This window comes from Capsella rubella, unplaced genomic scaffold, assembly GCF_000375325.1.
Source record: "Capsella rubella cultivar Monte Gargano unplaced genomic scaffold, Caprub1_0 scaffold_5, whole genome shotgun sequence".
NCBI lineage: Eukaryota > Viridiplantae > Streptophyta > Magnoliopsida > Brassicales > Brassicaceae > Capsella > Capsella rubella.
In genome coordinates this window covers 3,446,738-3,469,923 of record NW_006238919.1, presented here as the reverse complement: position 1 = coordinate 3,469,923, position 23,186 = coordinate 3,446,738, and the positions used below count along the sequence as shown (strand labels likewise).

General features: G+C 32.7%; 4 protein-coding genes, 1 long non-coding RNA gene and 1 other non-coding gene across 6 annotated transcripts; 2 read left to right on the top strand and 4 right to left on the bottom strand.

The window, feature by feature from the left end:
- Positions 1 to 312: 312 nt before the first annotated feature.
- Positions 313 to 2,610, bottom strand: LOC111830458. The gene is given in 2 exon segments (XM_023782318.1): positions 313 to 644; positions 2,577 to 2,610. Coding segments are annotated over 2 exon segments (366 nt in total).
- Positions 2,611 to 3,477: 867 nt separating this feature from the next.
- LOC17886953 (kxDL motif-containing protein 1) lies at positions 3,478 to 4,807 on the top strand. Its single transcript, XM_006291973.2, has 3 exons — positions 3,478 to 3,637; positions 4,239 to 4,391; positions 4,490 to 4,807. The coding sequence occupies exons 1-3, from the start codon at positions 3,534 to 3,536 to the stop codon at positions 4,590 to 4,592; spliced, it is 360 nt and encodes a 119-aa protein (XP_006292035.2). The 5' UTR covers positions 3,478 to 3,533; the 3' UTR covers positions 4,593 to 4,807.
- A 3,395-nt stretch (positions 4,808 to 8,202) lies between these two features.
- LOC111830705 lies at positions 8,203 to 9,214 on the bottom strand. The gene is made up of 2 exons (XR_002834039.1): positions 9,031 to 9,214; positions 8,203 to 8,776 (listed from the first exon to the last, which is right to left on the bottom strand). It is a non-coding gene; the product is annotated as an uncharacterized LOC111830705 (long non-coding RNA).
- A 4,269-nt stretch (positions 9,215 to 13,483) lies between these two features.
- On the top strand, positions 13,484 to 16,152 carry LOC17885944 (vesicle transport v-SNARE 13). The gene is made up of 5 exons (XM_006291751.2): positions 13,484 to 13,595; positions 13,794 to 13,911; positions 15,184 to 15,242; positions 15,333 to 15,521; positions 15,613 to 16,152. The coding sequence occupies exons 2-5, from the start codon at positions 13,818 to 13,820 to the stop codon at positions 15,934 to 15,936; spliced, it is 666 nt and encodes a 221-aa protein (XP_006291813.1). The 5' UTR covers positions 13,484 to 13,595; positions 13,794 to 13,817; the 3' UTR covers positions 15,937 to 16,152.
- An 82-nt stretch (positions 16,153 to 16,234) lies between these two features.
- TRNAP-AGG lies at positions 16,235 to 16,306 on the bottom strand. Its single transcript has one exon. It is a non-coding gene; the product is annotated as a tRNA-Pro (tRNA).
- Positions 16,307 to 16,325: 19 nt separating this feature from the next.
- On the bottom strand, positions 16,326 to 18,316 carry LOC17886628 (pectinesterase 31). The gene is made up of 6 exons (XM_006291453.2): positions 17,944 to 18,316; positions 17,762 to 17,866; positions 17,440 to 17,517; positions 17,084 to 17,271; positions 16,818 to 16,991; positions 16,326 to 16,739 (listed from the first exon to the last, which is right to left on the bottom strand). Exons 1-6 carry the CDS (start codon positions 18,187 to 18,189, stop codon positions 16,577 to 16,579), a joined length of 954 nt encoding a protein of 317 aa, XP_006291515.1. The 5' UTR covers positions 18,190 to 18,316; the 3' UTR covers positions 16,326 to 16,576.
- Positions 18,317 to 23,186: the final 4,870 nt, after the last annotated feature.

Here is a 23,186-nt window from a genome sequence, read left to right as displayed (position 1 = left end):
TCTCTCTCTCTCTCTCTCTCTCTCTCTCTCTCTCTCTCTCTCTCTCTCTCTCTCTCTCTCTCTCTCTCTCTCTCTCTCTCTCTCTCTCTCTCTCTCTCTCTCTCTCTCTCTCTCTCTCTCTCTCTCTTCCTCTCTCTTAACTTTGGGATCAATTTACCAAGGATATATTTTCCTATTCAGTATTTGGGCGCTTCGTGTGATTGCAAGATCATCAATATGTGGAGTATTCTTAGCTACAAGTTCTACTATTGACTTGGAAATTGGGTCCCCAATCCATACGCGCGCAGTTGAAAGTATATTGTATCCCTGTTATCATAACATTCTTAATGCATAAGAGAAATCAGAATCGGATGAAGCAAGTAGTATATTTTCAGGCAATTCATCATCAAGAATTTGGGTGAGTATCTCTCGTAAAATCAACCGGTCAGCAATGTCAAACGGCTATTCATACGGATACCTTTGATTCATTGAAGTTTGAACGCTAGTTCTTCATATGCCGCAAATACGCTCCCTATGTGGTGCATCGATGAAAGTGAAACCATTTTTTCGCACATAGGCGGTATTTTTTTTTATGATGTTCAAGTTTTGGTTTCCTAGCAGAACTAGTTCAACCAGATGGTATTTGAATATACGGTATGGAGAGACTTAAGAATGAAATCCATCATTAAGTACCATTGATTATCTGGTGAGATATGATAATATTGGATACACAATTTTTTTTTTTTTTCATTTTTCAATTCATATACTTTCTCTGATAAAAGGTAAAAAAAAAAGAGAGAGTAGAAGAAAGTAAAAGGATAAGATGGATTAAAAGCTGTTAAAAGTTGTGTACAAAATAAGTACTATTTGGTCAAATGTTAGATTGTCATTTTTTCTATGTTTAAGATTAGTTAGACCATCATTATCAATAGGATTTAAAGGGTATCTTAGAATAATTAGGATTTAAATTTAAATCAAAAAGGTGAATTTTTGGTAAGATACGTATGTTGCATAAGAAACAGAAATATGTCTAAGATACGCATACGTGGCAGAAAAAGGTTGGCTAAATTTTTTTTTTTTTACTCAGTTTTTTTTTCTCTCTCTTTGAAACCAAAACGAAATGTCCCATAAAAAAGTAAGTTTCATAAACAACAAAGTTACTTTACTGGATTTTGAACTTGCCAGCTGATTTCATCAACCAAAACTGAACTAGTTTTTTTTTTTTTTTGATTTTTTGAGGTTTTTGTAACAGCAATAACTATGAGTTATATTTAGCCTATATATAAAACTTTGGTGCTTCTCAATGCTCCTTTGAAGTTAAATGGGATCCTTTTCTTGTTTGAATCGCTAATTTAATAAATTGGTATTTCATCTGATAACATATTTGATCAAGTTATGCATCAACAATTGAATAACGTTTTGGTCGAGCATATATGGACAAAATTTTCTCGCAATCAAGTTTAAAAATATTGTATTTTATGTTATAATTTCTATCTTATAATTTATCTTTTATGTATGTTTTCAAATTCTAAATTTGCAATAATTATAAGATTTTCTTAAATTACAAATTATAAATTTTTAAAATTTTTAAAAAATATTTTTTTTCTAAGATACCCAACTTAAGATCATACCAATAAACACATCCAAAAACTAAAAGCAAAATCACAACTCTTAAACTCTACTTTTCCAAATTTAATACTAAATTATGCTAAGATACCCTAATTAAAAGACTACCTATAATGTTGCTCTTAGTATTACAGTATTACGATCACTCTTTGTATATATTATGAATAAAAAACCAATGGAGCATTAACTTTTTTTTTTCTTGTAGTTGACTATATATTGTGATGGCTTGCCAAAAATTAATATTCCAATTTTAATATGAAACTTATTATTATAGGATTTTTCTTTTGTTTTGTTTAATGTATTAAATCAGAAAATGATCCATATATTTAGATAAATCATCTAATTAGATAGCAAAACATTTTATATTATCTATTTCTTAACTAAATTAAATGCCTATTTTTAATTTAAAAAAAATCTAATAATTTATGTGTAAATGCCAAGTAAAATGTTTGATTAAGTTTGGTTTTGCAATTCAAAAATTTATATATCTCTTATTCTATTCTCAAAATACAGAAAACACATTTAATATATTTATTTATGAACTATCTGAATTAGATAATAAAAATTTCAAAATATCATAATAAAAATTTCAAAATATCATATTTCGGTAACTTTACATGTTAAAATTCGGTGTGTTTGACAATTAGTTTTAAGAAATTAAGAATATGTAGTATTTGAAAATAAAAAAAAATTTGGCAGAAAGGATGATTTGACACTGAAACTACTATTATCACTCTTTTTCACCATTTGTTAGAGTTTGGAGGTAGAGGGAAAACATAATGTTGAGTCTTATTTGGAGTTCAAAATTTTTAAAAGATAGAAATAAGTATACAAGTGTTAAAAAAATCCACAAGATAACTGTTTTAAAATATAATTAATTTGGTACATGAGAGAAAAAAAAAATAATTTTATGTGTAATTTATTTTAATTTTCTTTTTAAATATGTTAAATTTATTGGGCCAAGGCTATACAGTTTCTTCTTAATCCAGCCCAAACCAAGCCCATCAACCTAAAAAAGCTTTATTGTTGCAATAGGAAATGTCGTATTCTTCTGATTGAACCAAATTGACTATCCTCCACCACAAAGGTAAGATGTTTCTATGTTGAAACAATTTTCGAATTTTGTATTGTAATAGCCTCTGTGTGATTTGAATTCAGTGTTTCGATTACGTTTTGATTTAGATCTCTTTGTTATATTATTTTTGAAGTTATTCGTAAACGTTTATTTATATGGGTTGCTTGATACTTTGATTCATATTCATTCTGTGAAAAATGGGAGTCATGATAAGACTTTGAGTTCTGTTCACCCTCACAATTATTTGTTGTTCGTATTCCTGTTGCTGGAGTCGCTAAAAACTGTCGATGTGTTGTTCGTTTCACAATCTCTAGCGACTTATTCTTTATTTTCAGTTATAAATTTATGAAATATAATATCTTTACATTAATACACCATAATTAACAAATTTCTACATTCTAAAATAATGAAAATATATAAATTAATATTAATAATAAGACTCTAAAATATTAAGACCAAGAATAGTGAAATATCATTTTTAAAATTAGTTAATTACATTTTTAAGAAAAACATCAGAAATTTTGTATAATACTTCCTTAAGTCCCAAATACAAGAGCAACCAAAATATTTTTCATACATTTTCATAATTCAAAACACTAATAAAACACATATTTAATATTTTAGATAGGTATATATATATTCTATTATTATTTTGTATAAATTTAACACTAATATGTATTCATATATTGTTTTTTTTACAGAAAAAAAAAATAAATAAACAAACAAGTTATATGATTACACGTGTAAATTGAATCCCTAGTTAACTCTTCTTCTTCCTTCATCTCTCGCCGCTTCCTACTTTTTTTTTTCTATCAGATCCAGTCGCTGGTCGCTAATAAACAACGATCAGGTGATGGAAGAATCCATAAGAGCAGCTTCACAACAAGTCTCTGAAGAATTCAAAACTCTTGTTAATACAGAAGATCTCAATTCTCTCCGACATTTTCAACACCTCATGTATGTCTCAACCATTTGTTATGTAATCAATTAGTAATTTTCTTGTTTTTGTATCCTTGGTTTGGGAAAAAATTTGATAATTTCAGCTAGATCATATGTGTTCTTGATTCAATTTTGTTAACATAATGTTATTTTTTAAATTAGTGTTCATCTTTGTATAATCTTTGTTGAGTTGGTTTATATGAGGGAACCTAATTATGTTGATTAATAGTAATAATGCAACGAGTATTGATCAATGCTTTTGCGCGAATATTGCTAGATTGGGAAGGCTACAAGATAACAATGTTGTTCTACAAAGATCATATCTTTGGTGTATATTGCGATTTTTCGGTTTTGTAATGTGTTACCAATTGCTGAAAAATGTTGGTCTAGTGTAGCATTTTTAAAGTAATTACACTAGACACCACCAATGTGTTACCAACTGCGATACTCTAGTATAGCATTTATAGTTTGACTTCATTGTTGTTCGGTTGAGTGTTCATATCTTTGAATGAATCTTTCTATACATTGTTGAGTTGGTGTATATGAAGGAACCTAATATGTTGATTTATAATAATGCGACGAGTATTGATCAATGCATCTGCTCGGATTTTTCCCCTAGATTGGGGAGGTTACAGGATAGTAATGCTGTTCTAGCTCATTACAACGAATTTGCTGAGAATTGCTTTGCGGATGTATCTTCGGAATTCGCTAAAAACACCCGTCTTTTGAAATCGATGAAATCAGACCTCGATTACATTTTCTTGAAACTAAGGTATTGCTCTTTAATCTGATCTTGATCTTTGTTTACAGTTCTGGCTTTAAGCATTTTGATTCTTCTTATGTGGCTCATGAGTCTTTGCCTTGTTTTAGGAGCATTAAAGGTAAGATTCTTGCTACATATCCAGACGCATTCCCAGATGATTCTACTAGTGATGCATTTGATCGAAGACCTGATCTTGAGTTGCCTCAGTAAGCATTGTTAGATTTGTATGCTTATTAACAAAGAGAACACCTAAATGCTGATTTTGGACACCTTGTTTGTTGTGTGTTGGGTCATGTAAATTACTGATGTGTTCTCTTAGAGATTTTTTTTTTTTTTCTTATGATGAGATTTTGGAAATGGTGCATTGTATTTTCGTTTTGAGAAATATAATTCTAAATGTTTATATGATTTTAAATTTTATGATATTTTCATATCTGTCTGTTTCTTAATTCTTCACTTAGTATATTGCCTCCTCCTTAGCCTCATTGATCGCGTGATCGAAGCGGCCATTTCAGCTCAATAAGCTTATCAGTTGCTGATTTGGATTCGTCTCGAGCCTGAGAAGTTTCCAGTATCGCCTAATCTAGCTGGTCAAGAAGGTTTCTCGCAAGCGTGTCTCACTCACCTCGAGCTGGGATTTGATCTCATGATTTCCTCTTCCATGTTTTGCGCCTTGGCGGATTGAGAAGAAGCCTTTTTGACTTATGCTTTCAACATGTTAATAGCTTTGTTGGCCTTTATGTGAGCGTCTTCTTGATTGGTGAGGAGGACCTCATATTGGAGTACCGTTTCATTCACATCCGAGACCGACTTCAAGAGTAACAAGGCCAGTCAACAAGACATGCTATTCAAATGAGTGAATTTTTTAAGGGTCAATAACATCTAGACCCACTTTAGTGGAGTTTGTTCTCGCATACACCTACTTACTACTCTTACTGTACTTTTCTCTAGTTTTTACAAAGGGAGACAAACTTGTGAAGACAAAAATGTCCCCCACTTATTTGACTGTTAGATTTCAACTAAATTATTATAGTCCTACGGCTGGGAAAGTGTTTGTGTTTGTGTCGATAAGCGACACATATATATATATATATATATATATATTGATCTTTCTATTACGCCGACGAGTTTATCGTCTCTGTTTTGGAGATCTATGAACATTTTGGGACATTTCTGTGCTAATCATATGGAATCTAAAAAGTGCGGTGTTGGATTTTTGGTTTCGTCGGAGCTAACTAAGCTTATGGAATTTTTTTCGGTATGAAGACTCACCGCAAATGGTAAACCCAGAAGAACGGCCACAAAAACCCAAAAGTCTATGTCGCCGCCGCCGTAACAACAAAGCAAGATCTCCGTCATTTGCTTCTAGCAAAAAGTTAAAGCACAAATTGTTTGCACATTGTTGCCTAGCAATGACATATGTTAGCTGAAAATTAAAGTAAAATTATCAATTAATGTTATCCACCGAACATTGTCCACATGATTAGAACACAAAGAGATACCACATTTTACTTATATTAGAACACTGTCCACAATTAAGGTAACATTGAAAAATATTGTCCACAATACTGTCACCAACACTGTCCACCAAAGACAAGATCTTACTTAGATTAGAACACTGTCCACAACACTGTCACCAGACAACACAACACTGTCCATTAATGTTATCCACTGAACGCATTGGGTATCCATCGAACATTGTCCACAATTCATAGTCATATTCAACCGCCTAGGGGAGGCTTCAGATTAATAGGGTTCCGGCAGAGGAGTAAAGGAGATGACTCTTCACTACCAATCCGGAGGAGGGAGGGTGAACGGGGGATATAGGGTTCCGGTGGGTAAAGGAGACGACTCTTCACTACCAATCTAGAGGAAGGAGGGATATTACTGGGTAATTAAACTTAGTGGCGGCGGAAAGACAGAAGGTTAGAAAGGGGGAAGTGTTAATGGTGGTGAAGTCAACACCGAAGTTGCAGCGGTGGTTCAATGAACGCAACGGCGAAGTCAAACCAAAAACTATGAAATTAGAGTTTAGGGTTCGGGTGAAAAAGAAATGGAAGCTTCTCTTCTAAATTAGTTTTTTCACTAGAATAAAAAACAAAGTAAAATTAAGACAGTAACGAGAGATGGTGTGGAAGTTAGATGGTCTTAAGGATTGATTTTTAACCACAATAAAAACAAAAAAGGTAAATTAAGAGGGAAGGGGAAGAAGTTAGACAGCAACGAGAGGAGTTAGATTGTTTTGAGGATATGATAGTCTTTTCAGGAAGGAAAAGTATATGTATAGTTGAAAGTGGGTGTAGTAGTGAATAGTTTAGTTTAAAGTAGGTGTAAATGCTAATAACTCATTTTTTAAATATGTGTATTCCAACTAACCTAAACAGAATGATAAGAGTATCGAAGGTATATCACCCAAATTTCTGATCGCCAATAAGTAAAGTGAGGAGTTTCACAGCAATACTTTGGAGTGATTTCTCTGAATATGTTCGCCGTGAGTTCTATTTATGAAGAAACAGAGCTTACTTTAAAATTAAAAACAAAGTTATCAAGTGAAGAGGAACATAAGGAATGGGAGAATACTTTAAGAGACACAACTGTTGGAACATGAGTCTCTTTGGAACTGTTGGGCCACCGCTTTGAGTTTAATTAAGTAACATCAAGGCGGGGTTGAGGAGTGCAAGTGGCTGATTTTGTACTGTCACTCGACCCATCGTCCAACAAGAGAACCTTTCTTTAGGTCGTCTCGAGGATAGACAGAAGAGTTTTTTTATTTTCTCACGATAGATTGTAAAAATTCACTCTCAAAAGGTCTTTTCTATGGCTTTCTTCTCGTGAATACGATCTAACAATCTCACCCGCTTGGTGAATACGATCAATTTAAAATTCACTCTCAAAAGGTCTTTTCTATGGCCAGTCAACACCTATGGTCCCTTGAAGGAAAGGGGTGAGAATAAAACCTATGGTCCTCTCTGTCCTAACGATCTCACCCGCTTGGTGAATACGATCAATAGTAATAAAGTTCCAATAGCGACGCCAATTAACGTTGCAATTTGGCAGCCCCAAAACGACTGTGCGGTCAACATTAGGGTAAGAGGAGAAGATTCTTGAACTCGGTTGTAGTGAGCATTTGACCCACTTCAGCCATGTGGCGGTGAACAAAGTTAGTATCACCTCAGAGCAAATTTGGGGTTAGTTGAGAAAGCGCAACTTGTTAAAGATGGTGATTACTTGAGTATATAACCCGATAACTTAACTGAAAGGCAGTATATACGGGATCGATCACGAAGAGCAAAGATACTTTAAAGACTTGCGAGACTCATTCTTAGCTAAAACGAAAAGAGGATTTGTTTGGTTTTCATTTTGGTAAATAAAAATGCAAATGAAAAGAGACCTAAACTTATTAATTAAAACATTGTGCAGCAGGGCATTTCGAACACTTAACGACTAATAAATGAAATCATTGAGAAATTCAAACATAAAAGAACCGTTCTTGAACATGAACACAAATCCATATTAATTCTCTCTCAAGACATTAATCACTACATTCCACTATTCAATTACTAAGCTCTTATTTGTAGTTTCCTATTCGAATTCGCATTATCAAACATGTTCATCTGGTTCACAATGCATTCTAACATCAGCTCTCGCAGGGTAGAAATACATTGCTCAAATTACATTCATTCCGACATTTTATCGAACATCTCTGAGACATATAAAAGCCTAAGTTCTAAAAAAGAGTGATCAATCCTATCTTAGCATTAAGAACATGAAAAATGAAGAATCCATAGAATGAGAATAGGGTTTAGAAATCTTATCCAAGTGTCAAAAGGGCAGATTCTTCTCGCCCAAATTGTTTAGAAAGAAAAAAACAATGTTTAGAACTCAGAAGTTTGTTCGATATGTCTGAAAGGTTAAACTTAGGATATAAAATCAATAGAAGACAAGTCGGGTCGGTTCTGGAATGTTTTGGGTCAAATCTGGGTCAAAAATGCGTATGGGAAGTGGACCGATCGATCCAGGTGATGGACTGATTGGTCTGCCCCGTTCTGGAATGTTTCTCTTGTCCGGAGGAGGCGGACCGATCAGTCTCCAAGTGGATCGATTGATCTGACCTTCTCTGCTTCCAATATCTACAATTGCTTCAATTGCTCGCTAGAATGACATGTCTTCACAAAATTGGGTATAACTCTTGAATGCACCGTTTAGATTTCCTTACTATCACTTGCAAGTGAAAGCTAACATCCGTCTTAATCTTGTGTCAAAATATGATAACAATCTAATGGTGGAAAGTTATCCATACGATCCCAAACATCTGCACTTCTACATGTATATGCATCTCCAAAAATGTATTTGCATCCCAAAATGTCTAGTTTTATTCCAAAGCAACCTAAAACCTGTAAAGACTTGATAATGGATTAAAAGACTCCAAAAACACACTTTGACTCAATAGAAGTGTTATAAAACAAAGAGAAAACAATGACTTAAAACCGATAAAAACACAATATATATCAGATGCAGAAAACTAATTTGAACTTCAGGAAGAGGGAAAATAGTCTGCATCCCTTGAGGCAAACTTTGTAAGCACAAAAATAGCCAACTCTATGGACATTCAGCGATTCAATTAGGGAAGGAAGATAAATTTCAACACCTAAAGCAATCGAGCAGAGTTTACGCATTTTTTGGATCGTTCTGATACTGGAAGGCTGTAAGTGGCGACCAGCGACATCATACAGATGAGTGCCTGCCTCGGCGCCCGCTGGGAAGGAATTTTCCTCCTGATGAGAACCAGGGTGAGTTGGGGAGGAAGATTCGGAATTTGGAGAAGAATCCATGATGAGATTTGTTGAAAAGCAGTTAAAAGTCGAAGAATTGTGAAGAAAAATAAAGTTCAGTTAAGTCAAGATATGAGTATAAGAAGGCATTTTTTGCTTATAATGATAATGATGGGGGAAGGACGTCTCGGTAGAGGTGAGAAGCAGAAGAGTCCTCACTTGGTGGCCGAACACGTGTTGAAAAATGTGCGGATCCGAAAAGATGCGTCAATACATGAACAAACTTAATTAAAGGATTCATGTCCGTATTTAATACTATAAGTCTCCCAAGCTGGACAGCTTGCAAGATTTAGGAGGATAATGTAGGGACCAAAGCCGCCTCCTTTATGGGCATGGATCTTATTCTAAAGGCTCAACACTAAGGAAAGAGAATACATATTCCATGAGATAATAGGTGGTAGACGAGATCGATGTTTCAAGATGAACCAACCCAAAAGGAGCATAGCGAGATGGAGAATGAAAACATTGATGAGCTCGGAAGAGCGAAATTGACCTCGTGATAAGCATTTAAGAAGACATTTAAAGATGAATAATTTGAATTAGAAGACATCCGTTATATTATGAATGCAAAATCAAAACAAATGCATTCATTAGATGATTATTGTATTTATTTTGTATTTAACACTCGTATGAGGTAAAGACACAACATTGTTGGAGAATAAAAACACTATACAAATTTCTTGAGCAAACTCTTATATTTTCTATATCTTTTCTTATAACAAAATATTTCTATTTTCTCAAGAGAGAATTTAGTTTTTCTCCACTTTGATTCAAGACGGTGAGATTTGGTCCCACATGCCTCATGTTTTTTTTTTTGGTCAACACATGCCTCATGTTTTGTAACTGTTTTATAGCGCAAATACACTTTTTAAAAGTATACCATAGTGCAAATAACCCTTCATTAAGTTCATTAGAAACGGGGAAAATTCGAAACCAAGTTCTTGTTTTGGCTATCCATTCACGTACAGTGACAAAGGTAGAATTTTTTTCTATAAAATAGTATATATTATGTTAAATTTTGTATAAAATATTATTAATTTTGTTCAGAAGTAATCTAATCTACCCGTAAGAAAATAATGAAAAATTTACATGAAACTCAAACAAAATGAAAGAATTTGTATACATCATAAATTTTTTTGTTTGAATATATGTTGAAATATTTTTCTAGCCCATATGTTAAATTAATTTTTGTATAGAAATTATATCAAATATTTTACAATTTATAGGGTTCAATTGACCCCATAACATATGTTGGCTCCGCCCCATGTAATTAGCTTTTGGTATATAAATATATAGATTTAGGTAGGATATCTTTTGCTCAAGCAAAAAAGGTAGGATATCTATGAATAAATCATATCCACTTTTCATATAAGACATTTACATAATTTAATAAATTATTATTGTTTTTTTACCAAAACAGAAAAACCTATTATAGTAAAAATCCAAACATTGACTCATTATATGGTACTATCATAATCCACAAACTCATTTTTCAGTCTCACAATGTTCAGTACAACTTCATCCTCATCTATATATAATGCTTTTACTATTGCTAAAACAAAAAAAAAACATTAATCAGAGAAATTTAAAATATGAAGTTTTCGACTCTAGTATGCATCACATTTCTTGTAGTCATACTCTCATCTCTAGCTCCAATCAAATCATCTTTGGTCGAAAATTCCGTGAAACCGCCTTGCACCGATATTGAGATCACAGGATGTGTACCAGCGATAATTCTCGGAACTCCACCAACGGCAGAGTGCTGCGGGAAATTGAAAGCACAACAACCATGTTATTGTGATTTCATTAAGAATCCAGCTTTCAGGCCATTAGTCACCTCCCCACAAGCTCATGCGGCTTTAGGATTTTGTGGTATTCCTTATCCTAGTTGTTGAAGTTCAAGATATTAATAATGTGATTGTTGATGATTAAAAGTTTTATATATTAATGATAGGAAATTTTCTATTATGTCATGGATCATATTAACTTTGTGTAATATTTTCTTATATCATATATTAATTTTGATAATTACAAAAAGATATAAAAAGTCTTGTTTAAGTTTCTTCAAAGAAAAATAACTTATTCGAATGGTGGTGAGACTAACAAAGAAGAAATAATTGACGAAATATGGAATATAAAATACACCATTGTTATTTTGAAAAATAAAAACTCATTATAGTGGTTTGTTCTTTAATATATTCCAATTCTATTTAATTTTTGTCAATATTAACTTTCTTGAGATATATTCCAAACTATTTTTTTTGCTAGTTGCTAGCTGCAACACTCTAACAAGTATTTTAAGCTAAGATTTGTTTAGATCATATCCTATATAAGATATGGTCTTAACAAATCTTAGGTTAAGATAATTGTTAAGATTCCACCAATAATGTTGGTCTCAACTCTCAACTGTGTTATCATGAGATTGAACAAACACATGAACACGACTGTGGCCTAGCTAAATCTAATCTAGTGATATTAGTGAAGTAAGATTATTCATAAGGTTTTCCACGTCTTGTCAACGAAAAAATAATATTTAAAGATATCTTCAGGCTTAACAAATTATTTATTTAGTTAAATAAACATAGATCATTGAAAAATAAATGGTTTCAGAACTTAAGCATTAAAATATTATTTAATTCCCTATTTTAAAATCTGTCATAAATATTTATAACCAAAAGAATTTTGTTTTTTTTTTAGATTTAAAATTTAATATTTTAACCCCAAAAAATTCATATAAAGTAATATTTTAACCCCTAAAAAGAACATTCTGCTAAAAATCAAAACATTGACTTACATTGTATGTGTTCCTTTCCGGGTTTTTGATATCTTTGAATTAGTTTTGTTGACTATATATATAAAAACAAAATAAGACAGAATCCACAAATTCATTGCATAATCTAACACTCTTTAAGTTACAAATTAAAATCCTTGTCTATATAAAACAACTTTACTACCATTAAAAACAGTAAATAAAAAATCTGAAATAATCTCTTAAATCATGAAGTTTACAACACTAGTTTGCATCACATATGTTGTCCTAGTCCTCATGTCATTTCTGGTGCCGATCAAATCATATGTGTTCGAAAACTCAGTGAAGCCACCTTGCAACCAAATTGAGATCACAGATTGTATATCAGCGATACTATATGGAGATAAACCAACAGCAAAATGTTGTGGAGAAATGAAAGCACAACAACCATGTTTTTGTGATTTCATTAAGAACCCAGTTTTTAATAAATATGTCACTTCACCGCAAGCTCGCGCAATCCTACAATCTTGTGGTATTCCTTATCCTATTTGTTGATGTACAAAAATATTTGTAATGTAATTGTTGATGTTGAAAATAATCTTTTATGTAATAGATATGGTGAAAAAAGAACTTATTGTTATGTCACAAATCTTGTTAATTCCATGTAGTGTATCTTTTTTTTAATTGCTAAATATTTCATTAAAAATGAAAATGATTTAGGTCGATAATCTTTAGTAATATTATACAATAGTGGTTTCTTTGCAAAAAGATTAAAACATGGACGCATAATTTATAGTTTGATTTTGGTCTATCCGTGGAAAAGCATCGAAGCTGAAGAAGTTAGAAAAAAAAAATTAATCTTCTCTAATTTGTTGCTGGTGATGAAGAGCGGTTGCAAGTAGTAGTAGATCAGAATGCGAAAGTCAATTATCACTAGTACCGTTTCAATGGACGTCCAAGACTGGACCGTCAACCATAGAAAACTCAAAATCCTCGATCACATATGCCTTTTCCGTCATGTGAGAGTAACCGAATATCAAATCCATGAGTTTTTCCATAATAAAACTATATTCTCCTGAAATATCATCTTGCTCTAAGCTAACAAATTAACCTTAGTAGCTCATATTTTACTTATGATAATTGCGGACGTTTTCATCATAGATGAATTCAATACATCATGAAGTGTGTAACCTTACAGATTTTTCTAATATTTTTCTATTATAATATTTTTCTACCAAAAATCAATTCTTATAATTTTTTTTTTATTAAAAACTTTTTTTTTTAACTCATTAGCAAACTCCCTAACACACATAACTTGTATTTTATCAAATTTACTCAATCAAATATTTATTTATTTTTATTTTTTTGGTAGAAACAATCAAATATTAATTTACAAAATGTTTTATTGACTCCTAAATTTCAACCATTAAATTATTTAACCATCTTTGAACAAAAAAAAAATTATTTAACCATTTTCTATTTCACTAAATCAAAAATAAATAAAAAAAAATCCTCTTTTTTCACCTCTTTGTCCAGAATTGGGTCTTCGCCGGATCTCCGCTTCATCCACATCCCATTACCGCCGGCGTCATCTTCTTCTTCTTCTTCTTCTCTTCAGATCGATTCAGATCCGTTAGTTCATTCTCCCTTCGTAACCTAATTCCCCTATTTTCAATTTCAATGTTAATTTTGTAACATGTTTATGCGTTTGTTGATATCAATGGAGGTTGTGTTTTAGAGATTAATTTGATTGTGATTTTGAAGAGCTTCGTTTGATTTGAATTGAGGACCTTTTGTGATTTTATTGCAAATTTTCTAATGATTTTGCAGAATCTGTAGTGGTTTCTGGGAAAGATGAGTCAAGTGTTTGAAAGATATGAGAGGCAATACTGTGATGTATCTGCAAATTTATCAAAGAAGTGTACTTCAGCTAATGCTCTTGATGGAGGTAATGTATATTCACATCCTTAGTATGGTTATAGAGTTCCTCAAGGATAGATAGATATATAGATGTTTCTGTGTTTCCTGTCATGAATTGTAAAGAATGAATATGGTGTTTTGCTTTAGATTCATAGGTTTTGGTTTATCGATCGTCGATTAGAAACTTGTTATTAGAACGAATACCGAAGATATCATCACTCCTTAATGCTTGCTTGCTTTCAGAAGTCTTCCCTAAAAGGATGAAACTTTCCTGAGTGTACTTCGAGAATTCAGAGATAATGATTCAGAAATAGCTTATGAATGCAATTAGTGAGAATTCAGAAGCTTTCGCGATAGGGATGAGAAAATAGATGTATTGTGAAGGAAGAGTATGATGTTTGCTTTTGTTTATACGTCAGCTGCTGATCACAAACTTGTTATTAGTATGAATAGATCATCACTCATCACTTTCTTATCTCAGAAGCCTTCTCTAAAACTTCCTGAGGGTACTTGAAGAGTTCAGAAATAATGATTAGGTTCAGTGAACTTAGTTATATAGCTTATGAATGTGATTAGTGAGAATGCAGAAGCTTTGTCTATAGGGTTTAGAAATTAGATGCAAAGTACAAGTCTTTCTGTCTCTTTCATGCATTGTAAAGGAAGAATATGGTTTTTGCTTTTTGGTTTATCGATCGCCGATAGAAACTTGTTATTAGAACGAAACTCCTTAATGCTTGCTTGCCTGCTTTCAGAAGTCTTCCCTAAAAGGATGAAACTTTCCTGAGTGTACTTCAAGAATTCAGAAATAATTATTCAGAAATAGCTTATGAATGCAATTAGTGAGAATGCAGAAGCTTTCGCTATAGGGTTCAGAAAACAGATGAAAATTAAAGGACGAGTATGATGTTTGCTTTATTTATACGTCAGCTGCTGATCACAAACTTGTTATTAGTATGAATAGATCATCACTCATCACTTGCTTTATCTCAGAAGCCTTCCCTAAAAACTTCCTGAGGGTACTTGAAGAGTTCAGAAATAATGATTGGGTTCAGTTAACTTAGTTATATAGCTTATGAATGTGATTAGTGAGAATGCAGAAGCTTTCCCAATAGGGTTTAGAAATTAGATGCAAAGTACAAGTCTTTATGTCTCTTTCATGCATTGTAAAGGAAGTTTATCTTGTTTGCTTTCGTTTTTTATGTCGCTGCTGAACACCAATTTGTTATTAGTATTAGGAGTTTTTCTCTTTTTTTTCTTCATAAGGTTTAATATGAATTGTGTGGGCTTTACTAATTTGCAGAACAAAAGAAGCAGAAGCTATCTGAAATAAAATCTGGGGTTGAGGAAGCTGAAGCATTGGTATGTGATCTTTTGCATAGCTCTAATGGGATATGAAAGTTTTACCATAGTCTCTCATATGGGATTGATGGTCGGTTTTTATATTTCCAGGTTAAGAAAATGGACCTCGAGGCGAGAAGCCTTCCACCCAATGTTAAATCCAGTCTCCTTGTCAAATTAAGGGAATACAAATCCGATCTTAACAATTTCAAGACTGAAGTGAAGAAAATCACATCTGGAAACTTAAACGCTACTGCGCGAGATGACTTACTAGAAACTGGTAGGGCTGACGCATTGACGGTACGTATATTTATTTTGTTGAGTACATCAATCACAATTTTTTGTCGAAAACATATTGTCATCTCTCTGATTGATGATACAAACTGGTTAGGCTTCAACTGATCAAAGATCAAGATTGATGATGTCAACAACTCGTTTAGACCAAACCACAAACAAAATCAAGGACAGTATGAGAACATTGCTGGAGACCGAAGAGCTTGGTGTTTCAATCCTTCAGGATCTGCACGGCCAGAGACAGTCTCTTCTACGGGCCCATGAAACTGTTCATACAATTGATGACAACGTGGGAAAGAGCAAGAAGATATTGACCGCGATGACGAGGAGAATGAATAGGAACAAATGGACTATTGGGGCAATTATCACAGTCCTTGTCCTCGCCATTATCTTTATCTTATACTTCAAACTCACCAGGTGAAGAAGCCTCTCTCTTCACCCAGCCTGGCCAAATGTTACTGAACAACTCGTGTTGTGTTCTCTTGTGTGTCTTCTCCTTCTCTTTGAGTTTATTTTCTCGATTTTGTTGATGGTAACTCTTGAGATATTGAAATTAGAACTCGAGTCTACTTATGTGTTATTTGATTGAACATAGTGTAATTGACTAATGAGGAAGCTCTTGTTAACCCTTTTGCTTTATGTTCTTCACCAAACCCATCAAAATAAAGCATTCGTAGTGTTGTTTAAAAATTAAGTTTCAGTGTGATAAGAAAAATTTGGGGGCATTCCGAGAATTGAACTCGGGACCTCTCGCACCCTAAGCGAGAATCATACCACTAGACCAAATGCCCATTTTGCTATTTGCTCAACTATACAAAAACATAATAATAATAATTTTAGTTATACAAAGTTACAAACATAATTTGGTTGCCATTGCATAACAAGAAGAAACCATGAAGAGTAAAATTATACATTCGATGGAATTTTTTTTTTTTTTTTTTAACTCATTCACTTGGACAGAAGAAGATAATCCCAAGTTTGATGATACTTTAGGTTCAACATGATCCTTCATTATTCTAGGCCTCCGTTGTGGTAGTTACAACATTTTTCTTCTCAGTACTCTATGCGGAAAAAGGTATTTTCACTCCCATTCTTAGGCATAACCAAGGCCGGTCCTGATCTGGATCAACAAAACTATGATGCACAAAGTGTCCAGCTTCGTCATCCATCAGTTCTCTCGACCACGGAACCCGTCCAGACGAACAGCTACCCGGGCCAAAACACCTGAGGTTTTTACATCCAATAGAGTTAGTATCAAAAGCTGTTTATTGATGGTTAACTTGTTACAGTCAAGAGATGTACCTGTACTCGTAAAAGCAAGCACTTCTCTCATTCTCTGCGTTTCCCCAGTTATGCCAACCGACATTTCTGACACACGAATCTATGTAACTATATGCAAAGATCACCCTCCCAAATGGTCCCCATGGCCTTCCGAGATACATATACCCATTCTGACCATTTCCGGTAATAACACATCTGCGAATAAAAAGTTTCGTAGAAAGCTCAGTTTCCATGGAATAATAACAAAGCTGTATGAGATGGTCAAGTAAAATCCATTTGAAGCAAACCTTAAGAATACATAACCAGTAGATTCCTGAGATGATTTCCGGCTTTGCGCTGTTATAAAACCCTGAGATTTGCAGTTGATATGGCAGTGTTCCAAAAGCGCGGTGCTGTTTCCAAATATGAAATCCACGCTTCCTTCGATGTAACAGTCTTTCAAATATTGTTTCCCATGATGTAAATACAATGTATCCTGCATTCCAAAGCTTGGCAAACTAAACTACACACGTACATCGATTCCAGTATTTGCACGACAAAAGTGCCAAAGACATACCACAACAATACAGCTCCAAAACTTTATTGACAAACAGAAACATTTGATGTAATCTATATATATATATATAAACACAGCTCAACAAACCTGCCAACCGAGAAATCGACAGTTATAAAACGCGCAGCGGTCTGCAGTAACCCGTATTGCAACAGCTTGTCCTGATCCCTAAATAAAGAACTAAAAGAGTCAAAAACCATAACTAGTACAAAATCAACACAATAAACATTACTAAGTATACACCAAAACATTAAGTAATTCATATGAAATGATAAAAGCCTATTAAAACTGTAACATCAGTTGTAACATTAACCATACACAACTATTGATTCTACTCTCAGTATAAGAAAGTTCCAAACTTTGAATCTGAAACATACTAAAAATGCAAAAAGGAAGAAACTTTATACAATACCTCAGGAGCAGAGTTCTCAAAAGTAATGTTCTCTGCAATAAAGTCTTCACCTTCAACAATAACACTCCCACAACCAAACGTACCAGTCCCAATGACTCTAGACGCCTAACAACAACACAATCAAAACCAAATCAGAGCCTTACACATACCAAAACACTAAAAAGATAACAACTTTAGTGTACCTGGTGATGTTCAATCTTAGTAGCAGTATTGTTCCAAGTCAAAACCGTGATCTCCGGTGAGATTCCGGCGAAGGTGATGAAGTTTTTTCTCTTAGGTACGTAAACAGGTTGCTTATAAATCCCAGGTGAGAGACGTATCACAGTTCTACAAGTGTTACCTAAAGGCACCGAATCAATTGCGTCTTGAACAGAGCAGTAATCGCCGGAACCGTCTTGTGAAACCCTCACGATTCGTGTCGTCGCCATATTAAACAAAGGGCTTAGTCAGAGTATCTCGAAATCGAAACAGAGAAGCGTTGATTTGAAGCAGAGTATTTAGGTGTGTCGGTAGAGTATTCGTCTCCTGTATCCTTATTTGGGAGAAAAGAATCTCTATTCTCCCCTTCTATTCTTTATTTCTTTTTTGATTTTTATTTAATTCGAAAATTAGGTATTTTACTCTCTTCCCCTACAGAAAACAGACTAATTACACAAAAAATCTGGATCTTATCCATCCAACCTCATCTAATTGGATCTACCCATTAACCCAAAAAAAATAAAAGAACAAAACCGAAAAAAAAGACTTAAACACACGCTTTCTACCTAGGTTTTTTCTTTTGTTTTCTTCTCATCCCAAACCCCAACTCACATGAACAAACCGTAAAATTCAGAATCTACTCCTTCTATTTGTTCATAATCTCTGAGAAATCATCCTTTAATTTCGATTTTGAATCGGGGTTTTTATCGATTTGGCTCAACTTCAAAGATTTGCATCTCAGCAGTTGCAAATGGTGAAAACAAGGGGATGAAGGACACGAGGCGGACGAGCTCCCGACGGACGAAGTCGGAAAGCAATGTGCGATATCGGCGACAGAAGAAGGAGCAGAAACGAGAGAGAGAATTGATTTCGGCGGCAAAAGCAAGGTTGAGTGAGAAAAGAATCGATTCCGGCGAAGAAGAAGGAGGAGGTGACTCGATTTCAGCGGAAGATAACTAGAGATATGAGACTCTGCGATCTGATTGTAATGGAGAAGAAAAAGAAGGAGAAGTACAAAGAGAAGAAATAAATAATGAGGAGGGAAGTTCGAACTCGGGAACCAACTCTCCTAGTGCTATGGTCGAAGAAGGAGACGCCGGAGAGATTTAAAGGCGAATTGAGGGCCGACCATAACGATTCAAGTGTAAGTAACGCGACTGCTATGCTGTTTGTAGAGAAATCTGGAACTGGAATATATAGATTTGTGGTATTTAGTAAAACTGGTAGAACTAGGTACAACTAGTAGTGTAAAACTGGTAGACCTGATACAACTTACCTGTGTAATGTTAGATCTGGTAGAACTAAATACAACTAGTGTGTGTAAGACTGGTAGAACTGGTACACTTCTGTGTAAATCTAGTAGAATAAGTACAACTAGTCTATGTAAAACTGATACAACTAATATGTGTAAAACTGGTAGAACCGGTACAACTAGTCTATGTAAAACTGGTAAAACTAGATAGAACTATTAGTCTTATGAGAAATTGTTGAGATAATTTTATTGTTTGTTGCAGGATTTCGAAGAGGAAACGAATGAAAATGTAGTAGAAGAATGAGGAGAAAGAGAGCGATTTCGGAACCAAATAGGGAAAGAGAGAACCAATTTTATTTGTAATACTAAAAAAAAATTTCTTGATTTTGTTCATATAACTATAAATACCAAGAAAAACTTAAGAAGAATCATGAAATAATCTTACAAAACAAACAAAGGAGAATAAGTAAAATACAAATTTAACATCACATATTCTAACTTTCCTTAGTTTTACTAGCTATATCAGTTATACCAGTTGTACCAGTATTACAAAAAATTTTGAAAATTTTTAAGAAAATATTAAAATTCGTTTTGCAAAATTTATATATATATATATATATAAATAAAAAAAATAAAACTGACGTGTATTGCCACGTGTGCAATATGTGTGTTCACACTATGTGTTCACACTTAGTTATACCCAAGATTGTAGTTGTACCAAAATTGCAAATAGTTGTACTTTTCAGGTTTTTTCAATATAAGTAGTTTTACCCACACTTAAACTTATAATTTTTAGTTGTACAGTTGATTAAAGTCTATAAACCTATAATTATGAGTCTTCTATGCATTAATATATTTAAAATATATAATTCTATAACTTTGCCATCCCAACTTGGTGTTTATTTACAAAGTGAACTTAAAAGTATAAGGAAACACTTGATTGGATTCTTTCATACCAACCTAAAATTTATATATTTTTAAAAATATAACTCTTTGTAAATATTTAAATATTACTTTTGACAATTACTAGTATACACATTCTTAGATTTTCTTTTAAAATCATTTTATGGATGTTTAACATTTTTAATACTAGTTTTATGTTAGTTGTGCTAGTTTTACTATGTTATGACAACATAAATATACACATCAATTGGAAGAGAAATCAAACATTACTACACTTTAAAATAAGTTTCATGATAATTCTGACATAACCAAAATAATAGTAGTACAAACCAAAATATCAAACATGAATCAAACAATTTTAGAATCTTTTGACTATTGCTTTTGATAATTCGTACTAACAGCCTCATCATCATCATTAAGCACTTGTTCAGGCTGTTTCGAGACAGTCGTGACATTCACATACAACATACATCTTCGCTTCTCATGATCAACGGACATTAGATACACATTCACATCTTTGTCATCAATAAGTTCACACTTTTCTGTTACACCTACCACTAGCGGATAATAGCTCAAATCCAATTTAATGTGGTTCTCAACATATTCAAGCTTCTTGTTTATCCTTGCTTTTAACATCAACAACGTTACATCCCTCACTTGTGTCTTGAACATTATACTATAAATTCGACCTTCACATTTAAAATGTATACTAACGTTTTCGCTCATCGCGTCCTGCCAAAACAATTCCAACAAACTCAATCAGTAATACTATCAGTTATACTACAGTAATCAGTATTACTAGTTTTACTAGTTATACTAATTTACCTAGTATTACCAGTTTTACTAGTTATACTCAAAATCGAATCGAATGTCTCAAGTTCTAAACTCTGCAATTCACTACGATTCAAACACTGAAATCCATTTTTTATCAACTAATTAGCTCAATCGACCCAGAACCCATAGTAAAACACCTAATGTGCTAAGCTTTTCAAGCAAAATCCAATCTAGATTTCCAAAATCCAAAATCTAAAATATTCAATCAAGAACTTACTCCTGTGTAGAAGAACACACCTACAAATTGAATGAGAGCTTGATACAGTTCGAAAGAGATGAAGAAACGTTGATATTGGAGAGCTCCGACGAAGAATCGCCGACGGCGAAATCGACGAGAATCGTTGTTCGTCGGGTTCTGATTTTTTTTTTCTTAATTAAAATAATTAAAAGAAAAAGAAAATAAGGAAGGGTAGTTTGGGGATGACACATTTTCATTAATGAAGAAGGGGTATTGAGATTAAAAAAGGAGATAGTGGATGAAAAATATGAAAAAAGGACACATGAGATGATTTCTCGTGTCGGTATGAGGGTTTTTTGTTAGATCACTCTCATCTGTGTTGTTGTTCTTTTAGTTCTGTCTTTTTTTTCTAGAGAGATAAGTTTTCTTTATTTGTAATATTTCCCTTTATTTTTGATTATTTTTAAATTCACCTCATAGTTTGTTATGTGCTTTTAAAGCTAGTCTAACAGTAGGAAAAAAGATTGTAAATGCGAGTTTAGTCGAACCGTACGGTACCTTTTTGGGTTTGGATCGGAAATTTTGAGATTTTGGATTTAGAAATTTAAAATCCAGTCGAGTATATTTAGATAAATATTTCGGATTTTGGTAGTTTTGGGTTTGGATAGTTTTGGATGTAAACTTATATGTATATATTTCAGATTTGGTTTGGATCAGATTCGATTCAGATTAGGTTTGGATTCAAAACTTAGGGGTTGAATTTTATTTTCCATAAAAATTTTGTATTTTTATATTTTAAATTTTTTGATATACAGTATTACTCATCATATAATTTTGATATTCTATATTTAATATATCATCTGAAAATAATAATTTATTTTATCATATAAAGAATTATATTTAACTTGTGTATACTATGATTATTTTAAATATATTTATTTTCAAGAAATCATATTAAGGTATTTTTTGTAGTTTTTATTATTTAACATATTAATTATTTCTCATATTCTGTAAAAAAAATAATAAAGCTAAACTCTTTAAAGATTTTTATTATCAAAAATCAATAGTTTAATTTATTATTTAATGCAATGATAATAATTCTTTAATCCGTTGTAGTAAAAACTAAAATGAATTAGGAATTTGATATAATTTTTAAATAATACTGTATTACAATTATATACCTTTTCAAAGTGGTGTAATTATGTTTTATTAAAAGAGGGATATTTATGACTTTAAACATATATCCACTTGGCATCCATTGAGTTTTCATATATAGTAGTCACCATGCCATTTGAATAGAGGAAACAAAAATAAATGAAAATACAAGGTTTAAAAAAGCCTAATATAAGCTTTTAAAACTTTCTCTCTTTCACAACTGAATTTTGGTGTAGAATGACATGGAGAAGGGGATTTATCCTTTAAACCTAATCACATATGAAATTTACAATAAGACTTTTAAGCTGAGTGACTTTGGATACTTCTAAACAAACTAAATCATTGTACATTTGGTATATTTTCATTGTTAGCATTGCCCATTTTTGGGTGTTTTCATCCTCCTCGGTGTAAGTCTCCTCAGTTTAAGTCTCGTCATCTTAGTGTTGCTTTTGACCAGTGTTGCTTAGGATGAAAACACCCAAAAAGGGGCATTGCTAGCAATGAAGATGAAGTAACACCAAAGGTACATTGATTTAGATCTTTTAAAAGTATCCAAAGTTTACTTTTAAATTTTTTTTGTAAATTTCAAATGTGATTATTCATGCGCGAAAATGAATATATATATTTTCTTAACTTCTCAAAAATAGCACTAATTCAAGTTTTTTTCTCCAAAATTAGCACACACTCTCAACTTTCCAAAATTAGCACCATATATCAAAATTAAACTTTTAGATTTAATTCCTAAACTCTTAACAATAAACTCTACCCCTTAAAAACTATATCATAAATGTAAAATAGTCAACTCAAACTTTAAAATATTATAATTGTGTTAATTAGTGCTATTTTGGAAATTTGTGGATTGTGTGCTATAATTGTCCATAAAACATACTTTGGTGCTATTTAAG

Excerpts from the sequence above, each read along its gene's own strand:
- LOC17886953 (XM_006291973.2), top strand. The coding sequence starts at position 3,534 with ATGGAAGAATCCATAAGAGCAGCTTCACAACAAGTCTCTGAAGAATTC. Across the intron at positions 3,638-4,238 it reads CGACATTTTCAACACCTCAT|ATTGGGGAGGTTACAGGATA; the intron begins GTATGTCTCAAC and ends TTTTTCCCCTAG. Across the intron at positions 4,392-4,489 it reads TACATTTTCTTGAAACTAAG|GAGCATTAAAGGTAAGATTC; the intron begins GTATTGCTCTTT and ends GCCTTGTTTTAG.
- LOC17885944 (XM_006291751.2), top strand. The coding sequence starts at position 13,818 with ATGAGTCAAGTGTTTGAAAGATATGAGAGGCAATACTGTGATGTATCT. Across the intron at positions 15,243-15,332 it reads TTGAGGAAGCTGAAGCATTG|GTTAAGAAAATGGACCTCGA; the intron begins GTATGTGATCTT and ends TTATATTTCCAG. Across the intron at positions 15,522-15,612 it reads GTAGGGCTGACGCATTGACG|GCTTCAACTGATCAAAGATC; the intron begins GTACGTATATTT and ends CAAACTGGTTAG.
- LOC17886628 (XM_006291453.2), bottom strand. The coding sequence starts at position 18,189 with ATGGCGACGACACGAATCGTGAGGGTTTCACAAGACGGTTCCGGCGAT. Across the intron at positions 17,518-17,761 it reads TTGAGAACTCTGCTCCTGAG|GGATCAGGACAAGCTGTTGC; the intron begins GTATTGTATAAA and ends TTCTTTATTTAG. Across the intron at positions 16,992-17,083 it reads ACTGGTTATGTATTCTTAAG|ATGTGTTATTACCGGAAATG; the intron begins GTTTGCTTCAAA and ends TTTTATTCGCAG.